Source organism: Erpetoichthys calabaricus, chromosome 13, assembly GCF_900747795.2.
Source record: "Erpetoichthys calabaricus chromosome 13, fErpCal1.3, whole genome shotgun sequence".
Lineage (NCBI taxonomy): Eukaryota > Metazoa > Chordata > Cladistia > Polypteriformes > Polypteridae > Erpetoichthys > Erpetoichthys calabaricus.
The window spans coordinates 115,720,941-115,742,625 of record NC_041406.2 but is presented as its reverse complement, the minus strand read 5'-3'; the positions used below and the strand labels follow the sequence as shown (position 1 = coordinate 115,742,625).

The following is a 21,685-nucleotide window of genomic DNA, read 5'->3' as shown; positions in this document are numbered from 1 at the left end:
CCAAAGTAGCATATGGATGAGATTATATATCAGACATTAAGCAGTAGTGGCACTACATTTGACTGAGATCCCAGAAGAAAATTTCATACCCGACATACGATTTTTAAGACTAACATCATACAGAAAAATTCAATGAATGTGGCGTCATGCTTAACTGATGACTTGCTGATTTCCAGGCTGTTATGAGACTGTTTGTTTACTTCCTTTACTTAATTTTAGATTGTGTTGGAAGACCCATAGATTTTCATTGTCAAAAATCTGCAATGACAGTGGAAATCAAGGAAGGAACAACAACTTTTTCACGGCATTGTATAAGACTTATCTCTGATCAACTCTCCTATTCCTTATAAGTTTGTGGATCACCAACTGACTTCACACTGAGCTTTATCACATCACATCATCTAAACAACAAACTGATTTTTCAGTTTACTCTGTTATACATACCTAACTCAAGCAACATTTTTTTCTCTCTGTTCCTTTCCTGTTTGAACCTGCACATGACTAAGTATTCAAAAACTGACAGTATGCCTGCTATACGTTTTCAGATCTTACATATAATCAGCTTTTTCTGCTCATATCGGACTGAGGAGTTCCACTTTGTTTCTGCCATTTATCAGGTTTACAATGGCGCTGACTGCTGTCTCAGTGTGGCTTTTTAGTCAACATAGATTGCACTTCTCAAAGCTGCCAGCCAAAAAAAAGTAACCAAAAACTGAAAATTTTAAACAAATGGTGCAAAACTTGCTATATCACAAACCTGCAAGATGACATTAACCACATGCTAACCATTAAAAAACTAGATAAATTTTAGTGGGAGCATACAATATGTCTGTTTGTTGGAACTGCTTGAATTCTAAATATTACAAAAACACAATCAAAATATTTTCAGTCCAATGGCACTTAAATATAATAATATGTTATTTACAGTTCCAGATTTGCTTGAATTAGAGTGACAATCTAATGTCTAGTAATACTGGATGATTATTTAAAAGCATTGCTTTTTCCACTCAATGCTTTAATTAAATCTAAATCTTTTGCCATTATGAGCTAAATCCAATTTTTTTAGAATCTAATAAAGAATAAGATTTCCATATTTTATTTTCATAATGTGTATAAATGGTTTACTAATGTGAGAGCAAATCAAATATCTGTGGCAGTCCTAGTGTGTAACAATAAAACAATGTAACTTTCACAGATACACCAAGTTCAGTTCAGTGATGCAGAAACGAGCACTGACCAGGGCACTGGTCCATCCCAAAATTCTTTTCCATGAAGCCAAATTAGAATGACTAATCAACTAAACATGCACATTTTTGGAGGTGTGATAGGAAAAACAATGCCAGCATGTGGAGAATGTACAAGCACCACAATGACATCAAGCACGCACAGGATTTCAGCCCAGGTGGCTGAGTCTCTGGGGCAGAAGCAGTAAGCGCTGTGCCACCTATGTACTGTAACAGTGGGTGACGAACGATTTGTTTTAGACTTCCCTCCAAACAATACCTTAGTCATATCATTTAGTCTAACTTGAAATTGACCAGAATTTGGAGGGATTTTAATTCAGAATAATAAAGTTGACATCTAATCTCAACCTTAAGCATGCTAACTCAAAAACAAGATTGAGGGTACCTGCCTGGAGATACTGTAGATGGGCACAATGCAGAAAACAGCACTGGACAGAATGCCAGTCCAATAAAATATTTATAAATGCTTCTGATCTGTTTGCTGTCATGAGAGTAAATCCATTAACATTTATTGCACTCATAATGACCATTTGTTTCCCAGCATTCACTTTTGCTCAGAACTGCTTGAATGGATGAATAGTAACTTTCTCAAATTAAATAAAGAAAAAACCGAAATCTTAGTGATTGGCAATAATGGATACAATGAGGCTATTAGAAATAAACTGGATGCATTAGGATTAAAAGTCAAATCGGAGGTAAAAAGCTTAGGGGTAACCGTTGATTGTAATCTGAATTTTAAATCGCATATTAATAAAATCACTAGGACAGCATTTTTTCACCTAAGGAACATAGCAAAAGTTAGACCTCTTATATCATCGAAAGATGCAGAGAAATTAGTTCATGCGTTTGTCTTTAGTCGGCTAGATTACTGTAATGCACTCCTCTCAGGACTACCCAAAAAAGACATCAATCGTTTGCAATTAGTGCAGAATGCAGCTGCTAGAATCCTTACCAGGAAAAGAAAATCTGAACACATTTCTCCAGTTTTGATGTCACTACACTGGTTACCTGTGTCATTCAGAATTGACTTTAAAATTCTGCTTATGGTTTATAAAGCTTTAAATAATCTCGCCCCGTCTTATATATCGGAATGTCTGACACCTTATATTCCAAATCGCAACCTCAGATCCTCAACTGAGTGTCTCCTTAGAATTCCAAGAGCAAAACTTAAAAGAAGTGGTGAGGCGGCCTTCTGCTGTTATGCACCTAAAATCTGGAATAGCCTGCCAGTAGGAATTCGCCAGGCTAATACAGTGGAGCACTTTAAAAAACTACTGAAAACACATTACTTTAACATGGCCTTCTCATAACTTCACTGTAATTTAATCCTGACACTCTGTATATCCAATTCATTATAATAACTATTCATTCAAAATTTGTACTAACCCCTACTCTCTCTTCTGTTTCCTTTTCCGGTGTCCTATTGGTGGTGGCTTGTGCCACCACCATCTACCCAAAGCACCATGATGTTCCAACAATGATGGATGGATTAAAAGCCAGAAGTCTGTATAACCATCAGCATCAAGTGACTCCGTGAGAACCCTAACTACAAAGAGGACTATTTCATTTATGTTAGGTAGAATGCCCAAAGGGGGACTGGGCGGTCTCGTGGCCTGGAACCCCTACAGATTTTATTTTTTTCTCCAGCTTTCTGGAGTTTTTTTTTGTTTTTTCTGTCCACCCTGGCCATCGGACCTTACTCCTTTTTATGTTAACTAAGGTTGTCTTATTTTAATTTCTTATTTGTCTTTTATTCTTCTTTTCTTCATTATGTAAAGCACTTTGAGCTACTTTTTGTATGAAAATGTGCTATATAAATAAATGTTGTTGTTGTTGTTGTTGTTGCTTGCTGCATTTTGTGTTCATAAGAATTACTTATGAACATTTTGAAATGAACAGTTTTTTCTTTTTTTTTTCTGTCCGGAGCTTCCAGACTCAGAAAACCTCCAATGATATATCATTCAACTCATATTGATGTCTAGTTATGCAAGACATCAAGCTTTTTGGGCACCTCTAGACACAAAAAAACTTAACTTTTTAGGTCATTTTTGGATCATATTTTTTGCAGGCAATTACACTATTCTGATAGAGTAAACCAGTAGGCGTTTTCAAGAAAAATGATCAGAAGGACATGATATGTGCATCCCACATCAGCTGACCCCAGTGGTTCACCCCTAATGGGATGTAAGGGGACAAACTTACTCAGTTTCACAAAATGTCCAGAAAAATTGGATTGGAAATATAAATATGTGGAGTGTTGTTTTATGGTATTTTGAGGTTGCTGATCACGAGTATGTTATTTTGGATATTTGATTGTTTACCAGTGGTCCTAGCCCACTATGAGTCACTCCCAGAAGGTTACCAGTTACAACTTTAAAATCCAAACATATGGGGCATTGTTTTAGATGATTTCAAGGTCAGTGATAAAGAATATGATTTAATTTTTGAGTTTTGATCCTTTACTAGGGATCCAGCCTGTTAAGGCTCTCTATCAGAATGTAAAAAATGACACATTTCTATTACAAGCAAGAATATTTAGGCCTCCATCCATCCATCCATCCATCCATCCATCCATCCATCCATCCATCCATCCATCCATCATCCAACCCGTATTTAGACCTGAAATATTTAAATGACTGCGGTGGGCTTGTTTCCTGCCTTGCGCCCTGTGTTGGCTGGGATTGGCTCCAGCAGACCCCCGTGACCCTGTAGTTAGGATATAGCGGGTTGGATAATGGAGGGATGGATATTTAAATGAAGTACACATTTTAATATTTCAAGTATCTGACTCAACTATTCTTAGTAATTATGTACTCCTACCTCATGAAACAAATAATTACATTTCTTATGAACACCCTACATTAGAGCGGCTTATGCCAGTTCAGACTTTTTTTATTTTTGTTAACATACACTAAATCTAAAAGGTTAGAAAATTTCAAATTATAATAATCAGTGGTATTTTATTCAGATTTAATTATAGACTTATTACCAAGTTTGTAAGATTTTTATGTTAAAATAATCAAAAAAGGATAATGACTATTTTTTTTATCTAAAGTTCAACAAAATTCTTTATATTGATTTAACCATATAAGCCTCTATTATAAGTGGAAATTCAAAATTGCATTGTGTCAATAGCAAAAATGAGAATGTTACAGCCAGTCTTAAAAGCATAACCACAAAGGAACGTCACTGCCTTGAATATTCGAGTTAACATAAAAAGTCAAATGATCCTTTAGTTACTATTACCATGAAACATATAAGCTTATTTTAAAATGCTAACATTGAACTGTTCGGTAAGAGTCTGTCCAGTAGGCATCTTAGTATCGACATGTCTCCTTCCTCAAATGCACCATCACTTCAGCAGCTCCTCTGAGTCTGAGCTTCATAGTTATCCTGACCACACGTCGACCACGTCAAAGCCTTTAATACCTCCAGATTAATGTCCTGCCCCAGTGCCATATGACCACAAAGGCAGCACCAGTACACTGCCATAATAAAAGGAGCACCATTGACTACTGACACACAAGTGGGTCTTGACAGTTTACTGTACTTTCCCACTTTGATTCACCTTACTTGAAGTAATCACTATGCATTGCAGCCATTGATGTAATGTTTTCTAGAGTTCCTGTGAGCAAAAAATTCCTTTTTCCTTTCTTATTGAAAGCTAACACATTGCTTTTAAATATACTTCACTTACCCTTTAGACACAACAGTCTCCCACTGTCATCTACTACACATGCATTTTGTAACATGCTCTTTTTTTGTGGAGTTTTGACCCAGCAGCATGACAACCCCACCCTGGTCAGGCGATATGGATGTGCACCATATGCTTACCTGTTTGAGGGGAAAGGTATCCAAAGCGCTGCACCTCCTCCAGCTCATCCCGCTTTCGGCTGTCAACAGAACGCAGCGACTGGCTTCGGGAGTTGTAATGCCCCTTGGCTAGTAAGGCAAGGGCTGTGATTAGCATTCAGGCTTTCCATGCACAGTGCAAGCAGTTAAGTTGAAACACACATTAAAGAGCTCAGAGGGGCATTCTGAAATGAGGGGTCTTCCATGATTTCAGGGAAATGACAGTACAACCCAAAGAAAGTGGCATGCAGAGTGAGACAACAAGTGACAGGTCAATGCTGAATGCTTCCCATACTGGGTGGGTGAGCTGACCCCCCTATCGAGGTCATGGCCTGTGACAAGCTGCCAGAGTGATGCCCACAGTGGGAGCAGGGTGGAATAGTCGAGTAGCTGACTGAAACAGTGCTGAAACAGGCCAATCAGCACTGTGGAAGTGAAGCCAACATGTGCATTGTGGCACTTTGCTATACTGGTAGGAAAATACAGTTGGCTTGTCTAGGAGAGCCAGTAAACGAATGCTCATTCTAATCTGAGAGAACGTATTAGTGACCACTCGTTCAAAGCTGGGAGACAGCTGATTGTTCTATCGCCATTCAGACCTTGCAACCATGTCTTTACTCATCCAATAATGGGAGAGCAAGAAAGTAGTCAATCAGCTAAATTGGAAGTGACTCTCACTCTCCATCTCTTAAAGATGGAGAGCTTGCCATAGCTCACTAGAATTTCAGAGACTTGGTAGATACTAATTCATTCTGAACTAGGAAAGCCTGCAGGAATCCATTCAGTCTTTACAAGAAGAGAAAATAAAACAAAACTGGAAGAGTCAACCTGAATATGGCACTAAAAGTGATTCTGCACTAGGAGAGCTCATAGACACAGACAGGAAAAAATGACAGCATTCAGTCACCAAATATGAGCTGATCGCTTGCCAATAGATGAACTAACTGGGAGGGCTCCCAAGTGATCACTCATTCTCAGTGGTCAAGGCCAGTCTAAACTGGGCAAGATTACAAAGAATAACTTAGTTAAACTGGGAAAACTGGTGGGGAGTCATTGATTGTAATCTGTCATCAAGGCATTCAGCATTTCTTGGAGCACTTTTCCATTAACACATGTTTCTCAGCTACTGGCTACTGGTGCAAACACTGCCAGTGTTTTGTGCTCTGACATGTTGCCTGGAGCTGAGTTTAAACAGGGTGGGTCCACCCTTGGGTGGTGTGTTAACAATGCTTATCACAGTACATCACACATAATGACAGTGCCTTCTTTATATTTGTCACAGAGAAGGCTATATTTTACCCATTGGCACTCCATCGCTGAAATTCATTAATGCTTTATGGTTTGCCGGTCTATATACATGAAAGACACCTTGCTGTTACACTGTGAGCCATGTCTTGTGCCCACTCACTCTACACTTGGCAGTTTCAGAAGACTTACGTGTACATGGGTGCAAATTGCAGGGCTGGCCTTCCTCCACCGTCCCCTCACAGAGGAAACCTTCTTTGGGAGAAGCTTGACAGACACGGCTGCGAGTTTGCACCCCTCCACCACAGTCCCTGTTGCACTCTTCCCATTTGGACCATACGCTCCAGCCACCTAATTCAAGGATGAGAGAGAGGGAGAAGGGGACAATTGTAAATAAGGCATCGCAATCAGAGCTAAGAAGACCCAATTCCTCCTTTCACAACTCTCTATTCACCCAAATGTCAAAGGTTAAACTTCATGTTCTTTGGTAAATTCAGGGTCATGAAAACATGAAGAAACCATAAACCAAATAATTCTTGAACAAAACAGGAAACACGGAAAGAAAGCTTGGCACCTACTCTACTGTCACACAGATGAAATTGAATCAGTAGCCAGAACTTGGTTTGGTGTGCTAAATAGATCCCTGCTGATGTGTACTGATGGAGCACTGGCATAGCTGTCATTTGTCATTGTTTGTAAAAGCAGAGACCAGGAAGAAAGCATTTAATTAGACCATTAGGAATGGAGAATAAAGTGGTAACTGGCCAGGAATGGGATCAGGGAAGGTGGACAAGGAGAACTGAGGATATTCAAGAATTTCTGACCAGGGGCAAGATGGAGGTGTGGGTAAAAAAATGGATGAATGAATGGAGGTCATATTTATAACAATGCCCTGAGTCCAGCATTTCACATCACCTAGAATCCATGACAATTGGCTTGCACCAAATTCCACTATTCCATTATTACCGACGATGTCAGCATTTGCAGTGATGCAATTTTCACATTCTGTGACATCAGGTTCATGTTTGCAGTTGCATTTAGAAATAACACAGATAGGCCAAGGCTTGTGATGCTTGTATGAGTTCCCAATGAACAATTCTGGTACTCTCTTTGTGTCATTATTTCATGCACTGTAATAAATTCTTTGTCAAGTAACTACCATATTATTTTTTAGATTTAATAGAAAAGGGGTAATAGTGCTTTGATAAACTAAAAAAATAAATTTTGGAGAGTTTTAGTGGAGGAAACTCTCAAGGTGACATTGCATTGGATGGAATGAATATTCAACGTGACATTATTTGTGCTTGACTGTGGTATGTGATGTCATTCGTGATATCATGGAGTTCCTGTTTCAAAACAAAATAAGCGCATTCACAACCAAATGCCAAGCTGAGTTTTAAATTACTAAAGCTGAAAGTCAACAGTTTATCTCAGCATTACAGCCACTGCGTCTTAGAAGCAAGTAACTCGAGAGGCAAGTGAAATCCATTTTGGCATCTAGCCATGCAGAAGAGACATAGAGACCTGGACTTCAAGGTCAGCCGGCTGGCCACTGTTCCAAATCTGAGAGGCATTGTGTTCAACAGCCAAATGCAGTCCTGCCAATGCAACACCAGCCATCACTAGCATTAACAAAAGGCATACAATTGTGACCAGAATATCAGGGCATTCCATCCTGCAGTGGGAGTTTATTTATGAAAAGAGCTGCTGTTAGGAAACTGTTCTTATCAAAGACAAAACAAAATTCTGCAGAAACCATCATCTGATTTAACATCATAGGCTTTTGTAAAACAGTATAATACCTATAACTACATGTTTATATTATACGTATATACACATGTATATACATATATAAATACACACACACACACACACACACACACATATATATATATATATTAGGAATGCTGGATCAGGAGCCAGCATCCCTAATACTGAACAGCCACCACCGAACGGCGATGATGACTATCTTGAAATGCAATCGGAGCATAGGGGGTCAATGTCTTTTTAGAAAGAAAAAAAAATAAAACGCATCTAAACCAAAATAAGGCTTTCAGTGGTCGTTTGTGGCATTGCAGTTTTCTCTTACACATCAAAGTTGCCAGTGTCTCCAGGCAACAAGGACATTCAGCTGCACAAATGTTCAAGCACAACGCTGTCATCGTACATTATTAAACATGCCATGTTCAGAAAAGCTGTCCAAAAAAACAAATTACAGCCGGCCTCCAAATATGATAAACATAACACTTTTAGTCATGAATGTTTAATAGGACTTTAAAAGAACAATAATTTCCCAAAGGCACATAATGATATGTGTTAATCTCTATGAATACAACATGAGGACCATCCCTGCCAGGGGAATGGCATATTAATTACTATCAAAAATTACTCCTCATCTCATACCCTAATGCATTTCCTTTTAAATTCACGCTCACTCATGCGCATGCTTGGCTCTACAGGGCGCCTGTCAGATTTTAGAAATGTTTTGAAATGGAATACAATGGCCGACGTCTTCTGTATGATAGTACCCTGATTATTGTTGCATTTCTGTCTGCTAGTCAGTTGAGCACCCTTAAGATGATGATAATGGCAGCCAGCCTATGGACACTAACATGTCTGTTCCCCTGCCCAGCCTATCAATTTGGTTTCCACTCTAAACACTGACCTCCCTGTTCTGTCTACATGTCCCACCACTGCCCTGTGATACACTCTACCATTTTTGTTTTCCTAAGGACACTGCCCTCTCACCCTGCCTTTACTCATATAAACACACAGAAATTATGGTCCATTTGTAGAATCAAGAATAAGAAGTAAGTTGATTGTGTTTTCCATTAAATTAAACAAGATACAAATTTTAATACATTCTTGTGTATTACTGTGACAGAGTGTGTCAATGTTGTGCATGTTAATTGGACAGGCAAGTAAGAATTTCACTGTACTTAGTACATGTGGCAATACTATTACTACTACTGCTACTGCTACTAGTTTCAGCTGGAATTAATAGAATAAGATTCCTCTAATCTATTTACATACTAACACTCGATTATTATTGGGTCCTCCAGCCATGACACAACCACCACCATGCACGACAGGTGACACAACACCCTTACTGTAAAATGCTATTTTTGGATTTTATTATAAATTCTATCACTGAAGTCCACAAAAATGTGTGTGCCTCTTAAACACGTGTCTCCCTGCCCTGTCTAAATGTTCTTAAGACTACCATGATTCCTGATGACACTGTCCTTCTGTCTTTTCTCCCTGTAGTATTGTGACAGAAACTGAGAGGTGACAGATACTCTATGCCCCATTCTACGCCTGAATTAAATTATGTGGGCTTGACAATGTACTGTTATACTACCTGACTTTTCTATTAACACCTTAAACACTGATTTGTCTGCTGTGTCTACATGTCATATCACCCTCACGTGCAAGCATTCTGTGCTTGTCTTGCCTCTGTATCACTCTATTCTATTTGCATCTTAAAAAACAATCTGCCTGTCCTGTCTAAATAGCACATCACTTCCTTACCCTGAGGCACTGAATTAATCCCTTAAATGTTCAGGTTTTACATAACATTGGCATTCTCATGACAAATGAAATAACTGTCTGCCTGTCTCTCTCTTAAAGTTGCATCAGTACCCTGTGGACGTTGATAGAATCTCCTCCCTGTTCTGCATTTACATCGTATCAGCACCCTAGGGACACTGATTTAGCCATCTACCTGGCTGTTCAGTCTTTACAAATTATAAGCTCCCAAGAACAATGTTATATAATAACTACCAAGCCGTTTGTTTTTTACATCATATCAGCACCCCAAAAACTCTTACATACTGAACCAGTCTACCTGTTCAGCGTTTACATTAAATCAGCACTCCAAAGATAAAGGTGTAATTCTCCAACATGAGAATGCTGAAAAACACAGATGTACAGTAACTGAATGTCCACCTATCCTGCACATACATCCCATTAGCCTCTCCTAGCTGCATGCACAATGTGTATACTGATCTGGTTCCCTTCTCCTGGTTTTGTGTCCTACCAATGCCACAAGGGTATTAGGCTATCCACCCTGACCTGTTAAAACTCAACTGATGGCTATAAACTCCCACCTACCCCTCCCTGCACTTCAGATTAGCATCTTAAACTTGAAGACGGTAAATCAAGCAATGTCATCAGTTACATTGTATCTTGACTTATTCCACAGTGACACCCAAAGGCTACACAGTGAACTGCACATCTGTTCTCCTAATTAGGGTTTTTTTTTTCTTTTTCAGACTACTGCTCATTATTAATAGCGGTGCTAAGACGAAAAAAGACAAGAGCTGGTGGAAAGCATTTGTAAAAGACAAGGGTATTTTTTTTAACTGAATACATTTCAATCACCTGAGTCACCAAAACATATATATTTTAGAAACTGGAGAGAATCAGACGTATTTCATGATTTCTCTGATGCTTGTGATAATGAAAATGTAGCTGTTTGGCCGATATATGACATTTGTGCTAAACCTACAGCCCACTTTTCAAAAATGAACCTTTGGTAAGTATTGGCAATCAGGTTGACTTTAATAGCAATAAACATTTTGCCCACATAATGTCAATCAACTTCATGTCTGTAGCTTCTAATGTCATGCACATCTGATTGATGGCATTTTACCATCTCAAGATTAATCCTGATGACATGTTTTATTGAAAACTGAAATTGGTATCTCCTGTATGATAGTTAGGACAGATTCACCTCTATCATTATATTCCATATGGTAATTTTAAAGCACCATTGGGACAAGGCTGTATGGACTGATTAGATCCATCTGAAAATGCTTCATCAGTTGGATATTGGATATTCTTGGGCCTAACATGCCTCTGAAGATGTATGTGGAAAACTATGGCAGTACATCAACGGTTGCAGGCTGCTTTGTTCCAGCTGAGAAGGAATCAGACACCTTATCACCACATAGAAGGCAAATGTTGGACTGCTAGAAATTCATCTCCAGCATACTGTATAGTGATATCCAGAATTTAGAAGGACTGCATCCTGGCCAGGGAAGAGTGAATCAATTATTAGTCCATACTCAGCTCTTCTAGATTTCAGAGCTGTTTGTCAGTCCTATTTTCAGTTGAAGAAAATTAAATTAAATAAAGGTTTTACATGGTCCAGTCTTGCAAGCCACCCATGTCCAATATTTATAGTGTGAGGGTTGTAGGTACATTCTTATTGTTATGAAAAAAAAAAAATTTTGAGATTAGCAAAATACTCTATTTAGGTTTGTACTTATCTCCCCTGCAGACAACCAAGACTTGGACAGTATCAGTTTGGACACCTGAGGGTGGCATCTCTTGTACTTGTAAACAATGCTATCATATTGGACTCATATCAAATTAAGCAGGCATGACAATATTCAGCACTTCAAAATCTGAAATCTTTGCTCTCTGCTGGAAAACGGTAACTTGATCTAAATGGTGACACTCATCACAGAAGACAGTGGAAGTAAAGAGCAAGCCAGTTCCTTACAAAATGCCCTAATGAACAAGCAACCTAAAAGAGGTTCCTCTGTAAGTTTATGTTAGGTTTTCTTTATAACTGGGGCATAGCTCAACATTCTGGGACAGTCTCAATCAGTTGATTTTGATTTGAGCAGACATTGCTACTGCTCCAAACAATGAGGAACTAGTTGAGGTAGTTTCAGCATTTAATGACAATCTTCCCTTAGGATCTCTCACAAGAACTAAATTATGAACAAAATCATTGGTAGAACAAGGATACCCTGAATGGTTTACAGATCTTCATATAGTCATGGAGTACCTGGAAATTCTCAGAACAAGCTGGAAATTGATGTTTGTGGAAGGAAAATTTTGACTTAAAAATATGTGCCAGTTCTTTACTATTTTGTTTTTGGTTTCAGGAAATGGATATATGACTTATACAGGGGTGGGCAAAAGCAGGTTTACAGTTTTGAGTATGTGGAATACTCAGTTAATTTATCCATCCATCCATCCATTACCCAACCCACTATATCCTAACTAGAGGGTCATGGTGGTCTGCTGGAGCCAATCTCAGCCAACACAGGGCGCAAAGCAGGAAACAAACCCTGGGCAGGTCTCCAGCCCACCGCAGGGCACAGTTTATTTATTTTTGTTGTATTATTTATTTGTATTATTTGTCTTCATCTTATTATTATTATTGAAGTGTGCTTGAATTTAGCAAGAAGACTACAAGAATGTGTAAATAATGAAGGCCAACAATTTGAGTACTTACAAGATGGTACATAAGTGCACTGTGCCACTATGCCATTCTTTTGAATTAATAAAGTTAACAAAGCTATTGATTTAATAAAGCTATTGTAATAATCATAACCTGCATGTCCTTTTCCATATGAACAATTGTAAACATACTTTTGCCCATCCTTGTATTTTATGGGTTGCACAGTGGAGGAATGATTAGTGCAGCTAACACTGCATGTATGGAGTCTGAATGTCTGTGACATGCTCCTATAGACTCTCTCTAGGTGTTTAGATTCTGGTTGACAACATCCCTGCCTGTTAGTTTAAATGTCAACTTTAAGTCTGTATAGTATGAGAGTTTGTGCCACCATTTTCAGAGCTGATTACTACCTTGAACCTGAAACCTGTAGATTGGGTTTCAACTGCCTGCACCCAACAACGGATAAGCTTGTTTCATTAAATAATATAATATAATATAATATAATATAATATAATATAATATAATATAATATAATATAATATAATATAATATAATATAATATAATATAACTAGCCATGTTGAAGACTGGTAATAGAATAAATTGAACAATATTTAATATCTCTTGGGCGGCACAATGGCACAGTAGCAGTGCTGCTGCCTAGCAGCAAGGACATCAGTGTCCTGGGTCCTCCCTGTGTGAAGTTTGCATTTTCTCCCTGTGTCTGTGTGGGTTTCCTCTGGGTACTCCAGTTCCCTCCTATGCAGATTAGGTGAACTGGCATTCCTAAATTGGCCCTAGTGTATGATTGGTGTGGGTTTATATGTATGTTTGCTGTGCAATTGACCAGTGCCCTGTCCAGGGTTTGTTCCTGCCTTATGCCCTGTCCAGGTCTAAGTGAGTTAGAAAATGATTGACTAGTTTCTCTTGCCCTTTGTGTACCTTCTGTGTCTCATACATCTGAACCTCTCTTGCTCAAAGCTTGCGTCTCGAGTGCATTGCCATAAAGTCTCCTTCTTTGATTCTGTCATTTCAAGGTGCTTTGCTTGCCTCCTGTCTGCTTTTATACTTTCTGTCTTTGAATGTGACTCTCAGCATGCCTCTTATGCCTTTACACTTCCTCATGTGCTTCACCCTTGTACTTCCTGCTTCAATTGCATCACCAAAGCCAAACTGACAGCTCAGATTGCTCAGAATGACCAGACACTCACAAAGAGACCATAATGTTTTATTATATATGTAATGTGAGTTGCCCCTGCAATGAAGTAATGCTCTGCCTGCCTATCCAAACTGGATTTAAAGGGTCCAAGAATGTTATGTTATTTTATAATATAATATAGAGACAGTATAGTTAAAAGTAAATAATAATTTAACAGCAGTATTAGAATTAAATGTCTTACACATATTCTTAAGCTGTAAGTGGTATCATCTTTGAGTGGCATGTGATACAAGCTTAAGGGTAGCTACTCAGAACTACAGTACTACCATTAATAAAGATGGTGCCTGTGTTCTCAGCTGTGAATTCATTAAAAAGTTGTGGAGTAATTGCTCTTTATTCTTTCCTTTCATGTGTTTCCTTTTTGACCTTGGAAATCAAACATGTAATAAGCTGCTCTTTAAAAATGTTCCTCCATCATTAATGTGCTTAAATTCTAGATTTTTAATATTTGTATCTGAAACATTTAATCACCGATTACTAGCTGAGCATACTTTAAATCGCTGTATACTGAATTTTGTGATAATAAGAGCATATTGTGTACTCAGGGCATATGTTGATTTGCTGTTTACCTGTTTGCTACTTATTGCTGGACATCGTTAATCCTTTGGGGTGGACTTGCTGCATACCTCAGAGGAAGGGGCATCTCCCACTTATGGGAAACCCACTGTTTGTGTAGTGACAGATTCTCTTGTGTGGCATCGTGCCAGCTTTCTCCCTGGATTTTGTCAGCCAGCAAAGACTCACGGATATTAGATCTGCAGCTGAGTTTGCAACTAACTCACATTCCATCCAGCCCGTGAGTCTGATGTTGCATCAGCAATACAGAAAGCACTAAAGTGTGATCTAATTTAAATGATGTTCAAAAAAAAAAATTGGATGGAAAGGACATATGAGACTACTGTCATTATTTTAAAGAATAAACTCCAAGATTAAATAACAAGGCTACCAGTCATGTTAGGCACAAAACAGACACAACATTGGGAGGTATGAAGAAGATGAGGTCAAGGTTATTCCAGAAGTAATTTCACTAACTTCTTCAACTGCTTCAATATTTCCATCATTGCTGTTATTATGGTTCAAGCACAATAGCGAAGTGATTGTCGTAATAACATGTATTACCATGGCTGCATTAGACCACTGTGGACTGTCCATTAGCATATCCCCTAAGGATATGTGTGTGTTTCAGCCACAGAAATTGAAAGATCAAGAAAACACTTTGTAGAGCATATAGCAGTGTAGGTCTGGCAGCATCAGGACCTTGGACAGAGCTGTTTTCAGAGGCCTACTGTCACCAGCTTATAACACTTCCTTTGAACAGTGTAAAAATATTCCAAGCAGCTAGTCATTTGTTTTGAATCTTCATAGCATTGTGCAGGGTTTAAGAGAAAATGGATTTTGTGAGGAGATCACTTACACAATTATGGTGTACGAATGATCAACTCAGTCATATTTCCTCCATGAAATTACCGTATATACTCTACTATAAGTCGGGTCTTGAAACCCGAAAAATCGATCATAAAATCAGACCCCGACTTATACGCCCATTTAAAAATGCAAGCTTTCATTTTTTTTTTGATTTACATCTTCTTGCTTCCTGCAATCTCACATCAGTTTCTCAGATACATCGAATTTTGTTGCAGCAGCGCAGTTACCAATTTATTTAACCACATCAACGACTTTTAATTTAAAACCAGCTTCATATTTTCCTCTGACTGAACACTCCATCGTGGATAAGAGATGCTCTTATGATAAAGATGTATGAGGGTGTTAGATACAAAAAACACAAAACAGTGCAAACGTCACTTTTGTTATAGTTCAGGTATTACTGTGTGGTCACGTGGGCACAGTACATAGAAAAAAAAGGCAGTGTGCTCCATGGTTAATCTCTCAGGTGGGCATTAGCATATAATAATCTCTTGGATCAAAACCGTGAGTTTTCCACATTCAAATATCGATAAAATACCAGAAATTATACAGTAAAATGAAGCCCCGACTTATCTGCGGGAGTATATATGGCATTTGTGTTGTGCATGGTTTATGAGAAACTAGATTATGTGAAGAGATCACTTACACAATTACGGCCTTAGAAATTGTGTACAGATGATCAACTCAGCCATATTTCCTCCATGAAATTATTTGTAAGCAATCCTTCAATATCTCATGATATAGCAACTTACAGCATCATTTAGTGTCCCAGACGTATGTTATGAGAACCTACAAATGGAGTAAGAAGCACATTCAAAAGGCAATGACTCCAAAAGAAAAACTCTGATAACAGGGCTACCATATTCTAGAAGGTCAAGATCTTCATGTCATCCTGCCTTGTCAGATTTTTACACTTTCATTTCTGCTCTACTGGATCCTCAGCAGTTCATCAGACACAACTGCAGAAGGTGCACTGAGGCCAAATTTCACAGCAAAGTCACCTTGCCTCCTCACTAATGGTATGCCGTAATGGCAAGACCCTGTCTCTCAAGACATATTGTGTTTCAGGCACTTCTGGAACTATCGACAGCTGGGAATGTGCTCTGCCATCATTTCACCACAATCAATATCATATCCGTAACTCAATCCTTACGCCCTGCTCACCTTGCCAATTTTTTTTTCTTTTTGTGGAGTCCAAGAAAGACACTAAGAAAGAAGGAAAGTCTTGTGCTCTGCAGTCAGCTGCGATATCACAGCATGTAATCAAGCTGCGTTTAGGGGCATTTGGGGACTGATCATACTCAGATTAGAGTTTTCAAATCTCAATCCTTTAAGAGGCTGCGTCAAGTCTCAGTGTGTCACTGGGGAAAGGACGGGGCTATGCAGCTGGCATGTTTAGTGCTCATTTCTCCTCTGTGAAGAGAAGACAAGAGTGATCATCTCGGGCGTTTGCCAACAAACTGGACATCGGCTCCATCCAATCTACAATGTACACTGTGGACAACAGAGACCACTGCCAGCAAATGAGGCATCTACTTTGTCCAGTTTGTAACAGACATACTGGCCAATATGTTTTAGACTTTATACTGTAAATGCATTCATTCTTCTGTCTCATAAAAGACATGCATATGAGCAAACAGCAAAGCTTTATTAGTTCATAAAGTCACTGAGGTCCTAAAAAAATGAGTTACATGGAGAAGTCTATGAGTACTATTGTTTAAAGAGGGAACATGAACTTCAAATTTAATGTCAAGGACATCAACCACTACACTATATTGCACCTCCTATTTCAGATGGGCACACGTCCTTATCCTTCTTAGGTAACCATCCCCCACATTCTTCTTTCCGTTATTTGTCTGAAAATGCTCCCCCATTTTAAGTCCTTAAAATGTTATTATCTTTTCTAATTCTGGTGTAATAAAGCTGCTTAATTAAAATATTAATTATTAAAGAGCCTGCCAGCCATTTGGTGGGTAAGAATCTAGCTGGGCAGCTCCAGCACAAATGTTTTATTTACAATGAGCAGTCCAGATACAATTTAGTTGGTCCAAAACGTTTGCACCCCAAATCTCTAATGTTTTAGAGAACATGAGGTGTCAGATTACAGAAGGCATTGGTCTGCAGCACTGACTTTAATTTGGCGACAACAAAAAGGATAAGAAGTGTGAATTTCTCGTGACAGATTTTAGACGCATCTTATGTTCCCAATCATACTGACTTAGCCAAATCAGTATGAAGCCTGCAACAAAAGTAAGCTTTTCTTTTGTACAGTTGAATTTATTTTTACACAATATTCTTCTCATTTGAAGCTCAGAGTGTGGTGTTTATTTTGCAGATACTTAAATTAAGGGATAAAATAACACACATTGAAACAAAGAAAAATCTTAAATCTGTATATATGGCTGCATATCTTTTAACATGAATAACATGCACCTTTCTCAATCATGCTTAATCCAGTTCAGGGTTACAAACAGCTGGGGTCTACCTTGGTGGCTTTGGGCACATGGCAGGAACAAATTCTGGATGGGACACCAGTCCATGACAGGGTCACCTTGCACACATCTATACACACTTATAAGGGGGAAATTTGGAATGATCAGTTAACCTGACATGCACTTTTTTGGGGTGTGGGATGGAAAGTCTGCTTTTTTATACTTCAAATTTCTAATCATAACAATGTCAAATGCTAAAATCTACAATTTACAGGTTAGTTAGCAATGTCGAGAAAGAATACAATTTCATTTTATACAAATTCCAAAGCAATCAAACCCTTCTGGGCCCACTACTGTTAGATTACAGCTGATCAAAACTATATGACAACAGCAATTGAAAGTCCAGAATCCAGTGGACATTATACACTGTGCTATAATGTAAGCAATGGTTCATGATTTTAGTGGATTTCAACAAATGTTTCAGTCTCAGTCTGTCAATATGTTTGCTCAAATCTTCCATCCATTCTGATGTCTTGTCTAAGACAATACGAGAACTTGATTAAAATGGTAGTGGCCGTACTCAAAGAAAAGAAAAAGAATAGTAAAATCTCAGTAATAGCTAATCAAAGTGACTACTACAACTAATAATTGGAAAAATGAAAAGCAGTACTACATTTTGAATAAGACTATGCTCTTATAAGGGCCTTCAGCTTTGATATAAATGCAAAGATTTTGTCTTCAATTTTGTAAAGTGGATCATTCCAGAGTTTGGGGGCCATATAATTAGAAGCAGCTTTAGGGGAGTGCAGGGCCAGTTACGTCAAACGCTGTTACCGGTATGTGCGTGAATTTAATAAAAATAATGTTAACATACACCTGATTTTCTCATTACAGTATTCAGCTAAATTTTTGCAAGATAACATACTGACTTTATCAAAATATAACTGGATAATAGAACTTGACAAATCTGCTCGAATGGGACACGCGGACCTCAAAAGTGAGGCCCCCTTAGGCACGGGGCCTGGGGCGGTCGCCCCACTTGCCACCCTCAAACTGCGCTCTTGCATATAATAGCTTTCTTTACTCTAAAAATATTGGCAGTATACTCTAGGCGATAACAGGCTAATCTTTTAAAGAATTTTTATATATTATAAGAGAGATGAAAAGTCAGCTATAAACCTAACTTAAAGTCAAAGTCAAGAATTGTGAATTAGAGTTAAAAAATTGTCGTTTTTAATTCTAGTTATAATCCTTGCTGCTATGTTTTGACTTAACTATAAAGTAGAAGTCAAACAAGTTGAACAGCCTGACAAATAATTCATTACAATAGTCAATTCTGCTTGATACACACGAATGAACAAGCTAATCTGTATCTTCTAAATTAAACGAAAAATAACAGAAATAAAACATACACCTCAAATGCCCTCTATTTCTATACAGAAATAAAATCTTAATGCAAAAATGTGACAAGTAAAGGTTAGAGGAGTGTCAAAAAATACACGGAATGTCGTGTTCTGCATAGAAATTTTGCTGGATGGCAAAATGTTAGGAGTTATTTTAGACATAGCTAAGCAACGCTGTATTCACATACAGAGAAATGAATGTATGCAATCTTAAAAATACTGGTTCTTTAATGGCACTTTACAGTTCTTTTCTGGGTTGTGTGGTTCCTCGTAGAACTCTTGCTGAACAAAGCACTATTTCACTCTGTAAAGGATTCCTTGCATATGAAGTTGGTTTTATGTGCTTTGAAAAACTTCTGAATACATACAAAAAAAAAAAAACCTGCAATCTGCAATGTATGGTGGGCTACCTTGCATAGCACTAACACATTAAGAAAACATGACTTAGCCAGTGTTACTGAACGTATGCAACAAGAGTCCTTTCAAAATCATGGCCCATTGGTATTTCATAAATCCATCACCATCTATTCCTGGTCACTTACTGTATGGAGATCGTTATGGACCCAAATTAATAAACATTCTTTCTGGAACCTTCATGTTGATGGATCTTTTGGGAACCAATAATGGTTCCCCTGTGACATCACTCTGAAGATTCATTCTGGCACATTTATTTTTAAGAGTATAGATCAAATAAATAATGTTAAAAGCTATTCTTTCAAAAAAATATATACACAGAAAATATTTGATGTTTATAAATACCTTTAAAAATATTACATTTTGTGCAATTGCACGACCTGTACTAATAGAGCTCCCATCAAAAAACACAGTGTCACTATCTGCATCAGGCTTATTACATTCATCTCTTGGATTTCAAAATACAATACGGTATCATTTAAAACGTTGAATAAATTTAGCTCTATCTAACGCAGTGGTTCTCAAACTGTGGGGCGCGTAGTAACAAAAAAGGGGGCGCAAATGTTGCCATATGTTGCGTAACTTCGCTATTCATAGGGAAATTTTAAACTTGTAGTGGTGTATCGGCAGCAAAAAATATAGGAATAAATTTTATTAGGGTTTCAAAAAAACGTTAAGGGGGCGCGATTAAAACTGTTATGAAAACTCGGGTCGCAAATACTTAAAGGTTGAGAAACGCTGATCTAACACAACATAAGAACGTAGAATAATACAAAATAAATTGTCGTACCTTAAAGGTCTTCACAAAATGTCATACCCAAATTATCCAACAAATAGCCATCAAGTAAAATTAAAGTATTTTGTAATTACTGCTTAAGCTTGTCTGGGATCGTTTCCACAGATAGTCCAAGCAAAAATGGCATTCAGATGATGGACAAATATAAATCAAAAATGCACATTGACATGAGGCAAATGTTCATTGTCAACAGCTCTCCTTTTGTAGTGACTTTCACCTGACAGGTTTTAATTAATGTAGACAGATACTGAATAGCTGAATTAGGAAAAGTAGGACTTTACAATAAGCAAAAGGAATTCTTTCGGGTGGAGTGTCTGATAGTGGTAAACTTTAATTTGTGGGCTGCCAGTGTTTGTACAGTAAGCATGTGTGTATGGAACAGCAAAGCACTGATAGAAGCTTATTGACACACAGGGCAGATAAGAAGATCAAGAAAATAGAGTTAAAAAAAAAAATTTAAAACCCTCACTATTAAAAAGGGAGTCTGTAATCTTGTACAAGTGTGACACATTGGTGCAGTTCAGAACGTGTTGTTGTTTTCTTTAAGAAACATGTGAGCACTGGCATTGTGCTCCATGCTGTTAATTCCACAACACTGTGAAGTTCTGCTTGAATTACCTATACGTGTTGGTATCTTCTTATTTACATATTAACAATATGCTTTTACAGATATGTTACACTGATAATTTACAGATATGCACTGACATTCACTTAAAACAAATGCAAAATATTCAGTTTATGCATAATATGCAGTAAATAAAAAACAGAAACTTATTATTACACACCAGATGAAAAAATTGACAGATCTAAGCCATTTTCCCATTAATATATTCATGATTCTTCTAACTTGGCAAACCTCACTGGCCTATGGACACTTCCAGCTGTGACCTTGAGATGTTCATACTTTATCAACACATACTTTGCTCACTAGGAGGTTGGCAAATGAAATGCGGTGTAGCGTCATGCAGCATTTGGCAGAAGGACAGAAAATGAAGTAGGAAGGGAGGACAGAACTCAATATTTATAAATAATTAGGGCATGGAAACATAAGGAAAGGAAGGAAGGAAGGAAGGAAGGAAGGAAGGAAGGAAGGAAGGGGAAAATCTACTAATGTTATAATGCAAGAATTTCTCAAAAGATTCAGATAAGGAAAATGAAAGAAAAATAGAAAAATTCTGCACTGCACTGAAATTGTAGGAAACATATCAACATTCAGAACTCTCCATAAGAATGGGTGGACCATGATGAAAATTAGAGACACAGATGATAGAAGTGTAAGGAAAATAAAGAACACCATGAAAAATATGAAGCATGCCATCCACCACCACCACCTCCTCAGCTTTTCCAATTCTGTGCTACTGAGGATTCAAAATGCACCACTGAACAAAGTCATCCAGCAGGATCTCATATGCAATAACTGCAGAAATGTCTGATAATTTCTTCTGGTGCCATCTCTTA

General features: G+C 37.9%; 1 protein-coding gene across 10 annotated transcripts in view; it reads right to left on the bottom strand.

Annotated features, from left to right (window-relative positions):
* adgrb1a (adhesion G protein-coupled receptor B1a) overlaps positions 1-21,685 on the bottom strand; it is a 154,870-nt gene that overhangs the window by 94,349 nt on the left and 38,836 nt on the right. For all 10 annotated transcript variants that reach the window (XM_028817484.2, XM_051935831.1, XM_028817487.2 and 7 more), the window contains exons 3-4: positions 6,534-6,692; positions 5,079-5,186 (exon numbers count right to left, since the gene is read on the bottom strand). In XM_028817484.2, coding sequence (XP_028673317.1) covers positions 5,079-5,186; positions 6,534-6,692 — 267 coding nt within the window. The remainder of the gene's footprint in view (positions 1-5,078; positions 5,187-6,533; positions 6,693-21,685) is intronic.